The 10,938-nt window shown below is 42.0% G+C and overlaps 1 protein-coding gene across 8 annotated transcripts in view; it reads right to left on the bottom strand.

The window, feature by feature from the left end:
- Positions 1–10,938, bottom strand: part of Hivep1 (HIVEP zinc finger 1) — a 149,539-nt gene that overhangs the window by 29,446 nt on the left and 109,155 nt on the right. For 6 of the 8 annotated variants that reach the window (XM_063259888.1, XM_063259886.1, XM_063259887.1 and 3 more), the window contains 3 exons: positions 4,701–10,657; positions 1,069–1,202; positions 216–391 (listed from right to left, as the gene is read on the bottom strand). In XM_063259888.1, the coding sequence (XP_063115958.1) occupies positions 216–391; positions 1,069–1,202; positions 4,701–10,657 (6,267 nt within the window). The remainder of the gene's footprint in view (positions 1–215; positions 392–1,068; positions 1,203–4,700; positions 10,658–10,938) is intronic. The other 2 variants (XM_063259889.1, XM_063259884.1) reach the window with 1 other exon arrangement.

Here is a 10,938-nt window from a genome sequence, read left to right as displayed (position 1 = left end):
TTCCTTTTAAATGTTATATATGTATTTTCTAAAAATATGTAATTAGCTTTTTTCCCCAAAGGTTCTGGAAACATAAAGAAAACTGCAATGCTGACAAGATGTAATTCAGTTAATTTAAGCTACTGTATGGTACCCTTTAAAGAATATGTAAAGCCATCTTCTTCACCTATGTAAATGCATACAAATAGGACCTTGAAGCAATGGATAGCCCATACCTTTTGTCTTAAAGGAGAAGTTACAGTAAGTGCAGTGATAAGGGCGAACGTCTGTATGGGTTCGTATGTGTTTCTTTAACATGCTGGGTTTCTTACACCGTATTCCACATTCTTCACAAATGTACTTTCCTCTTCCCCTGCCTCGGACATACACATACTCTTCATTTGATTTATATCTAATATGAAGAGAAAGATTATATTGAACACTATGTGTTTGCAAAAAATTCATGATTAAAATTCTATTTACAAAAAACCCCACAACTTTTATACTCAGCATATAAAAAATATACACAAAGGTCAGTAACAGAATATTCTAATTTTTCTTATTAACATACTGTTCTAAAAGCTTATTCCAATCAAATAAATGTATTCAATATTATGTCTAACTTCAAAACATTTTCTTCATCTTAAGATACTTGCTTAAAAGTTTTCTTTGCTGCTAAATTCAATCACAGTAACTCTAAGAACTGAAATACTTCTGGACTTCACTATAACTATAATTGATTTTTGCAATGTTTTTCTCATATTAACATACATAAAAGACATCAATGAAATAACAAAATGTTCATCTGTCTCAGAGCAGACTGCTCCAATTCATTCCTTACTGTAAGTCAGTGTGAAATGAGGGCTTGCTGTGAAATTTTAGTTCACAGCTATCTTTGAGTCCCTCCAATGTTTCTGGTCATCATTTTCTCCATCCAAATGGTGTTAATATTATCTTGCCAAATAGGTTCTTTTATAATCCCCCAAACCATACAACATTTAAATAAAATTGGTACTCCTAATTCACATAAAAATGTACATTTAAAAAGTAAGTTTAAATGTACATTTAAGAAGTAAACTTTGTACTTGCCCTCCATCAAATATTTTAATTCTTCTTGGTTCACTTTTGATTAACGAATTTTCTTTATCTTGCTCACTGTTAATTTCAGAGACATCTTTACTGCCGAATTCAACTACTGTGGACTTTTGAATACCTAATGCTCTCTGAAAGGAAAAAAAAAAAAAAAAAAAAGAAACTAATTTAATACAACTGAAAACACAAACATGCTGAAATTTCATTGGAAATTTAAATACCATGGAATATAAATCATTACTTAAGGAAATGAATTTCTAAGAAGTAACAGACAAAAAGTTATGTTTTATCTTCAGTCATCTGTCTAAATCAATACAAAATGATTCATTTTATCACATTTTAAATAATTCTACCACAGTCTCTGACACCCTAAAACAAACTTCCCACTTTTGGTATTCTACAAATTTTAAGAGGAATTTTTCTTTCTTTCTTTCTTTCTTTTCTTTCTTTCTTTCTTTCCTTTCTCCCCCCCCCCTATTTATTTATTTATTTATTTATTTATTTATTTATTTTTGTGGGATGGTGGTACTTGGGATTGATCTCAAGGCCCTGAGCATGCTAGGCAAGCACTCTACCACTGAGTTAGGTCCTACCTCACTTTGAGATAGGGTCCTGCTAAGTTGGCCAGGCTAGCTTTGAACTTGTCAACCCTTTTTCTTCATGCCACGCCCCCCCCCCCCAAGCCTCACCTTTTCAAATGTCTGGCCTTAACAGGAATTTTTATAGGCTATCCATGCTTTATTACATTTAACCACTTAAACTGTAAATCAAATATACTGCTTACTGGGTTTATTCATTGGAGATGGGAAAAAGCTAGTTACCTAAGGATAATATCTCAGATCTTCAAGAATCATCACTAAATCTCCTCAGCTTACACCCACTCTAAAGATAAAGCAGAAGCTCCACTAATAGTTAGCTTACCTTCTCCCCATTATTTTAAACCTCAAGTACAGTTGCTCTCCAGATCTGAAAGTTCCCTGAATACTGATCACTTGTGAGATCCAGGTCAAGTTAGGCTTGGCTTGATAATAACTAAGTCCTTAGAAAAATGCAGTGAACATCCAAATGATAAACAATGTGTTTTCCCATAGGAAACACAATTTAAGATTTTATGCAAGACTCTACATCACGCACTCCTAACAATGAGTTTTCTCAACCATCATGTCCTCCAATTTCAAGCATCCTCATAAGGCGGTCTTAGAGTTGGGCCATCCCACCTGGTAGGGGAAGGTAGTAGTAGTAGGCTTGGTAACTCAGCCTTTTGGCTAAACCTAACATGAGGGAGAAATTTCTCCAATCAAAGGCTTTTTTATATAAATTTTTGAACAATTACACTGCCAAGTAGAAAGCTATCATCCTGCAAAAATGGCTTAGTACCACTAAGCAACAGGAGTATGTGTATAATGGCTGAGGTCTGGTGTGGCTTCAATCAAGTATTCTGGGAAGTCCTTGTCCTCACAAGAAGACAGAAAAGCTGCAGGCAGGCAGTGCGGAGGAGCCACCACACCAACAGCTAAAAGCACTCCTGTCTCGGTTCTTCCTGACCAACAGGTCAGGCTTCCCCACAGGAGGAACATATGCACATACCTTCCTTGTGACTTTATCGCTTTAACGATAATCCTCTTTCCTTCTCATCAGTATCAAATCCCCCTTTATCTTTTGGTTACTTTCCTACTATTAAATCCAGTTTTTAATCTGCTGATATTACCAGTTAGTTAAAGTGTCCAAATCACTGTACTTTGCTCCAGTCTTAGTGTTTCGACAATCCCTGGGTATCAGGTGTTGCTGAGGCATTTTTTTCCCTTAGAAAATCTCTTCATGTATGGCATCTGCACTCTTCTTCCATTTGGGGTGTGGGTAAGGATCAAGCAGCACTCAATCCTTCCAGGCCATCTGCTCATGAACTGAAGTCTCCAGTGTCATTACAACTGCTCAGCTTAGACACTTCTATTTGCTTTCATCTGTATTTGATCTCTCTACCTGAACGACTCTTGCGGTACACTGGCCTATGTGTCACTTTCTCTTGATTCTCTTTCTCTATAACAGTTTCTTTCAGCTTGCAGTATAGACATTCTTTATCTTTTTTAACTCTCTAAACAGAACCTGAAGAATCCTTCTAAGCCTCTCTTCTTCTCTATATACTCTGAGCAATCTCATTAAGTGTATCTATGCACTGAAGAATTTCTATGCCCTCCACCTTCAGCTCTCTCCTGAATGTCAATCCAGGTATTTCCAGATGTTTCTTTTGTGGTACTTGACAATGAAGCAGACTTTGCTTGTTTTATGCTGGGGATCAAATTCAGGATCTCATAACATGCTGAATACACTGTGTAACTGAGCTACACCCATAACCTAGAAAAATCATCTCTCATTTGGATATCAGGAATACAAATGGAATTCTGCTTAAATTTTTATGATTATATCTAAGACTCTGATTTAGCTGGTTAGAATATGAGCATTTAAAAAGCAATTTCCACAAATGGTTTGGATGTACCTCCCTTCACTGAAGAGCCACTGAGGTTCTCCACTGTAAATGCTTTGATTTCTAAGTTTCCAAAAGCAAACTAATGTTACTATTTCAAATTTACAAAGCCTCTGGTCATGCCAGACTTCATGCAGTTCTTTAAATGACCCAAATGTCTTAGTTTCATGTCATTTAGTGGTCTATAAAAATTTTAAATTTCTTGTTCCTTTCTGGAGACTCAGCTGAAATACCACTACCTTTGGAGTATCTTCCTATATCCGTACTTCCCTTCCTTACTGGCAATATTAAAGACTTCTTGTGTTAGACTTGAACATATTTCAGCTATCACACTGACATTCGAATATTTTCTTCTTTATAGTTATATAAATGTTCATGAGTCTGTATTATAGCTTGTGAGCTTCAGAAGTCAAAGATGTACACAATCCTGAATGTCTAGAGTTCAATGTTGATAAACTCATCGATGTATTTACTTAATCACTTACATGATTTTTTTCCATTTTATAAAGCTATTTGAGATTTCATAAATTATTCAAATTTAGTTTCATGACTTTAAATTATACTATAAATCATATTAACTTATCAAGCATATAAGTTCATTACTTTTTGAATCTTCTCTGTAGCACCAACGAGTCTCAGATCTGTGTGGACAGAAAGCAGGGGTGGGTGTCGCAAAGGGACAGGAGTTAGTACCCACAGGCTAGGATAGAATGGCCCTCTGCCTGTACGACACAAGAAAACATGTCATTTTTTGACTATCCACACCTCTGTCTTCCCTGCACTAGCAGTGACAAAGCAAAACCTTAATCTCTTCTCACATAAGCAATGAAAACAACTTTAACAAAGAAAATATCGAAATAAAACTGTGATTATCCATACCATTACAGAGACTTAGCACAGTCAGCTGAGGGAAAAAAATGTACTAAGAGTAAGCTTTCATTCTGAAAATGCTTTCAGAAAAAGGACTCCATGTAACACTCATCAGTACAATTCCCAAGGCAAATATATCACTCTGATTTTCAAGTAACTACACACAGTATAAGTTGTCATTCAAGACTAAAATACTTCTAAGATATGTAAAGGTAGCAAGATATGTTAAAACTAATTTGTATAAAACATATTTGAACATAAATTATATTTCAAGTACCTTGCTTAAGTTGCTTTTCCATTTGCTTGAATAGACCAATAAATCTGATTTGGAATGGGTAGTTATTGCTTGACAATATAATGACTTTCCAGTCTTCTGTTTTGAATTAAGGAGAGAGAGTGCAACTTTTGTAGGCAAACCGAGCGGATTTGGGTTACTGGAGCTTACTGCCCAATCGGTATAGGCTGAAACGTTTTGATTATTCTGAGGCAGAGGCAATGCCTTCTGTCTTAACAGGTAACACCAGGTGAAGCTGGTAGCAGTCTTGAGGCTGGGGAAAGACAGTTGTTGCATGTCTGTGATGCTACATAAGGGAAGAGTGGGAGTTGGCAGCTGACTTTGTCCTTGAATGTGTACTCTATCACCTTGATTTTTAACCCCTGGAGATGTCCTTTCTTGGTTACTGTCTATTGATGTCAAAGGAGAAACATGGGTATTTTCTAAATGCACAGGAGAATTTTGAACTGTTACAGTTAATGATGTGGATGGCTTAATGGTCTCAAATTCATGCATTTCACTGATAGGTTCTGTAACTACAAACTTACAATGTTCTGATGAACTGTCAGTTGGCAAAACATCTGGTAAATTAACAGCCTCACTAGTAGTTTCAGGCTGAGAAAAAACATCCTGCTCCAATAGGACACCTTCGAGGAGCTCTGTAGTACAAACCTGCCTCACTAAAACTGGTTTCTTCTGCTTAGTGACTTCATTAGCCCTTGAAGCGAGTGGTTCTACGGGTCGCACGTCTGTGGCACAAACAGCTCCATTCTCATCTTTAGCCCGTTTCTGATGCTTTTCCATGGCAATGTCTAAACTGTTTGCTGGGGAGAGCATCCTTTTACTGGAGGCTGAAGATTCTTGGGGGGAAAGCCTACCCACAGACATTTTCTGAGTCACAGGCAAGGATTCTGTGAGAGAATTTTGGTCTATCTCTGAAAAAATATTTTTACAAACAAGTTCTTCCTCTGGGTTTGGCAGAGCATTCTGGTGATCTTTCTGTGATTTTGGCATGGCAGTTTGTTCTTCACTGACTGGCACTATACTTTGATTAGTCTGGCAATTTGGTGTGCTGGACAGATCTTGGGTCACTAGGATTCGTGGCAGAGATGAGACAGTGGCAAAAGAGTAAGTGGGAACATTACTCTGCAGGTGTAAAGGCAGCATGAAGGATGGTGGCACCTTCTGTGTTTGGCTGCTAGGTAACCCAAGCTCCAGCAGTGGCAGAGGACATGAATTAGACGCAGGACCTACTAATTTGGCCGGCAAGGGTACTGAGGTTGTGCATAAATCTGCTCTAGCTGGATCTAAGAGAACTTGATTTGGCAAAGGACATACTGGATTAGAAGAGCAAGATGGGCTGGATGTGAAAATGTGACACTGAAGTTGGTACTTGGGAGCAAAGCAATCCTCACTTTTAGAAGATACATTGAGCATGGAATGTGCATCTACTTTGTCACTCTGTGCAGACCCCTGCAGAGACAGCTGTGTGCTCTGGTAGCTGAGAGGTGTATGGGCCTGATTTAACAAACTGACACCAAAAAGCTGCTTAACAGGAAAGACCTTAGCAGAGTTGGAATTGGACATTTCTGCTGGCAGATCCTTAACTTGAGATTGGGAGTGCAAAGGATTCACAGGGAACTCAGCCAAGGATGTACTAGGGAGCTGAGGACCCTGAAGAGGTCCTGCATTTGTGCTGGAAGGAAGAATACTTTGGAAAGATGATGAGTTAGCAGGAGAGAGATGACTATCTGGAGCTATGTTCAAAGAGATCTGCCGGATCAGTGGGCCCCTCCGTCTCTCTAAGAGAGGCACATGTCCAGTTACTCCTGTACCAGAAGGGGCAGCTGAAGGTTGTGAGTCAACAAGTGGTGTAGCTTGGGTTGGAGTTACGCTGCCACAGTCAAAGGATTTACTTCTGAATTCAGAGACCTCCATAGATGCCTGCATGCAACTGATCTGTTCTGAAGCAGCACGCCTCATTTCCCGGTGACTTCCAGGCACGCTCAGTGTATTTGAGCCAGGTGGAATGAGAAGAAACTCAGCTTTGTTTGGGAAATCGATTTTGGAAGAAGCCTCCATTTTAGAGACATCCTCTATGTCCAAGGAGGCTGAGAAACTTGAAGCGTGGGACAGGCTGCTCTCCCTGCTCAGGCTCCGAGACAGAGTGGAGTCGAAACTAGATTCAGTGGAAGAATGCTCTATCTCAGCCAGCCGGAGTCGCTTCTTTTTGGGTGGCAGTTTCTCTGTTGGCAATTTTGACAAGGTTTCACTGCGCTGAGGCCAACTGAACTTCTCCAATTTGTCTTGATCTTGGCCCTGAGCTTCAGGGTCCCGGTCTGGCTCTTCTGTGACCAGAATTTCTGGGACTTGGATATTGGGCTGCCGGACAAGTCTCGAGGTCTGTCCTGCCACATGCCGTTCGCTTGAGAGCTTTCTGGAGTTTTCCCGGTGCTCACCTCTGACAGTATCAGACAGTGCAGGCTGGTGAGGATGCGGCACATCCCCAGAAGGGTGCCCTTCCTCTGGGGAGATTCCTATTGTTTGCAGAGAGCCAGGCTTCCCAGTTAGACTCAGCTCCTGGAAAGACCCTGGGGAGTCCCCCTCAAAAGGTTCCACCTTGTCAAAGGAACTCGGTCTGCTCAGGGAGTTCGTATGCTGGATGACGGAGATGCCAGCACCTTGTCTCTTCACCTCCAGCCTATCTGGGGCAGCTAAACCCATTCGCTGCTCTACAATGGGAGACAGGTTTGGGTCCACGGTCTGCTCCAGGCCCCTGGCAACAAGCTGAGTCTGCGAGTTCTGCACCTGCCTGTTTCCATGCTGCTGGTTATCTGTCATGGTGACAGTGTGCTGAGACAGGCTGAGACTGGAGCCCAGAGCATTCTGAAACAGAAGGGCTTCAGAGCCCTTTGGAGAAGTTCCATTTTCGCTTTGCTGAAGTTCTTCATCATCGCCAACACTTTTCATCTTCCTCCTTTTCCTTATTTGGGGCGTCTGTTCCCAGACACCTGTGGACCCAGCGACTTTGTAGTGCAGGATCTGAGGCTGTGCCCCACTAGGAACAGGGCTGTGTTCAGACTCTCGCATTATGACCTTTGTTTTGGGCCCGTGTAACTCTGAACAGTAAAATTTCTTGTGGTTTTCGAAGTTTTCCAGCTTTCTATACCTGTTTCTACAGGTTTCACACTCAAACATGGTTCCTCGGCCTTGATGGGACTTCTTCTTTTCCAGTTGGGAGCCTGGTGCCAAGGCTTTGTTCCGGGCTGCCACAGGCTCACTCGTGGTGTGACAACCTGCATAGCCCTCATCCAAGGACTGTCCAGGCCCAAGAGTATGATTCTCACTGGCTGATGAGTCTTCCACTGCCGCCTGCCTGACCAGAGTACGGGGATGTCCACTTGGAGGTATAGAAGCATTAGGTCCTGATACAAACACGTCATCATACAAAGAGCCAATTTTGTCATCAAATGACTGACTTCCTCTCAGTGGGTGAGGGGGAGGAATTATATTTGCAGGAACTGCTGAATAGCCTGTGGTTGGCATGGAGTTACTTCTTGTGATAGGTAAACAGTCCAGGGAAGGTACTGACAGAAGAAACACTTGCTTTGACTTTTCGGTGGGGGTAAAGGGGGACTTTGGTATGTCAGAACTTGAACTTGTCCTCCGTCCCATTGGTTTTAAATCAAACTGGAAAGAATCTTTAAATATGTATGATTTGGGCGAATCAATACTTCCTCGTCTGGAAAGAGAAGTTCTCCGGGGCTTTACACTGTCTAGCTGCTTATCATCTACCAAGGCTTCATTGTCAGAGATAAGCTTTGATATCCGTTCCTCCAGTGTCTTCGTTGCCAGGGGTGGCCGCATCTGGCCTGGTAAGAGCAACGGCTTCTCTCCTGCTGGAAGGGCACAGGATGCTGGTGTGCTGACTTGAGGCGCAGAAGGACTGCTACTCTTGGCTGAGTCTTGTTCTGTGGTGGGAAAGGTTCTGGGAAAAGGTGTTGGTGGGCTCACTGTCTGATCAGCACTTTCAGAACGTGAAAAGTAACCAGAATCTGTACTTCCTGAACTCCGAGGGCTCAGAAGTAGCTTCCCTTGCTGTTCCTGGGAGTAATCAGTAGCCTGCTGTCTTTGCAGCTGGGCATGAACTGTTCCTCCATGACAGTCCTGCTTTCCTTCCATCTGACCCATGTCCACTTTCTGCTGGGTCTTTTCATCATTCTGCAGGGAAGTTACACAGGCTGACTGGGACAGTACATTGGCTGCCTGAACAGTCTGTCTCTGTGCACTACAGAGCTCAGGCTTAGAGCTGACCATCTTTGGGCTGTCAATTCTTAACGGAGACACACTGACAGCATGAACCACAAGTTTCGGCAATTCTGTCATGGCTTGTGATTCAGAAGATCTGCCTTGTGAAAAGTCATCTGCCACATGATCTGGATTGCCTGGAATGGAACCTGGTTTTGGTAACGCTTCAGAACTGGATATCCTCTTCATTAGTTGCATAGGCTGCAGCTCCAGGGTACCAGGGTCATTCTGTCTGCTGTCAGAGGAGCCCTCCTCCTCACTCTCCCCACTGTCCTCTACATCGGAATGGACACTAAGTGCTTTGGAGGACTCTTGGGACAAGAACAAGCCACCAGTATCTGGCTGCAAGACAAGACCCAGTTTGATAGTATGTGCATGGGACTTTTTGTGCTTATACAGATTACTTTTAGTCTTAAATGAAAATCCGCAGGTCACACAGGGGTAGGGCCTCTCTCCAGTGTGGGAGCGGATATGTTTTAAAAGCACACTAGGCTTTGCACAAGCTCTATTGCAATACTCACAAATATATTTTCCTTGCTTTTTTGGCTTCTGATCTTTCAGAAGGAGATTGCACATTTGTTCTACACTTCGATTAACAACAGAGGCAACATGAGTTGGATTATAAAGTGGCAGGGGAGGTGACTGGGTAGAATTAGCTGTACTTATGGATACAGGTGAAACAGAATCCACTTGCTGGTTTGGAGGAGTAACCTGAGATCCGCTGGAAGATGCAGTGAGACTGATGGTTGACGTCACCGCTATATTATAAACCTGTTCAAGTTTGGTGCCCTCTTGGTTTTGCAGGTTCGTCAGTGATCCCGTGAAACCTGAATGCCTTGGAATCTGCTGATTGTGATTTGGTTTGGAAACAAAGTGTTTGTGTTGATTATCTGAAAGAAAAACTGACTGAACTTCCCCCTGTTCATTTTGCTGAGGGGCTGACACTTGCACTGGGTATGAGGTACAAGGAGAATACTGTGACTCGGCAACAAATTCTTGTGAAGTCAGATTTTGGACATCCGCTGAACTGTTTTTTAATTTAGAAGGGGATCGTACAGTTTTATTTGGTCTCAGTTTTTCCGTCTTAATTGCACTAGCTGAGCCCTTTTGTGAAAAGGTGCTCAGTTCTGGCTCCATTGCTTTCAGTAAGACATCAAATGCAGTGTTCGTGTACACAGGGGAAGTAGTACTACACTGAGAAGAGATACATTCACTAGTGTCAGTCCTGGCCTTACTGGACGAGGAGCTCGCGTCCCACTTTGCATGGAAGCCACTGAGTGTGGCTGGGTCAGAGCCTTCTGACCGCCATCTCCGCAACTCAGCTGGGTGCTGCAGGGATGCAGGCTTCTTCGGGGAGGCAGCGTCTTCGGGGCTTGAGGCTTCAGTCCTGACCCCTGGTCTGTCTCCGTTCTGTTTGGTTAGCTGCTCCCCATTTTTTACAGGAATACAGATCTGTTTCTTTTGAGACTCCAAAGCACTCTGCAAAACACCCAAAGATGACCCCTCTGTGTTTTGCTTATGTTTTGCCTGAAGAGGATTTCTCAGGGGGGATTTTGGTATTTTCTTCAGATGATTTTCAGTGACAATCTTTTTCCGTTTCACACCTTTCAGGGATTCTGAAGCTCCTTTAACACCAGACTCTAGGAGTTCTGCTGAGAAAAAGAGAGAAGACCTTGTAAAATTGTACATACACCCACAATAGTTTCCCTTAAAACTAATTAAGATTACTATCATGTGAGCATTATAACAGCTGGAGGCAACTTCAGAAAGTCTATTTCCATAAACCTATATTCTAACATTCTGGCAACATAAAGAATGTTGTTAATCAAAGTATGCAAGCATACACACAGAGATATCAGAGTGCATTTCTAGGATGCTACATTCCTTTCTGAGGAAACTGGTCCTGGACAAGATCTTTCACAAGTGAAGAACT

This window comes from Cavia porcellus, unplaced genomic scaffold, assembly GCF_034190915.1.
Source record: "Cavia porcellus strain 051 isolate PalLab524CR breed Dunkin Hartley unplaced genomic scaffold, mCavPor4.1 scaffold_13, whole genome shotgun sequence".
Taxonomy (NCBI): Eukaryota; Metazoa; Chordata; class Mammalia; order Rodentia; family Caviidae; genus Cavia; species Cavia porcellus.
Note: the sequence above shows the minus strand (reverse complement) of the source record. Positions and strands in the feature narration are given on the sequence as shown.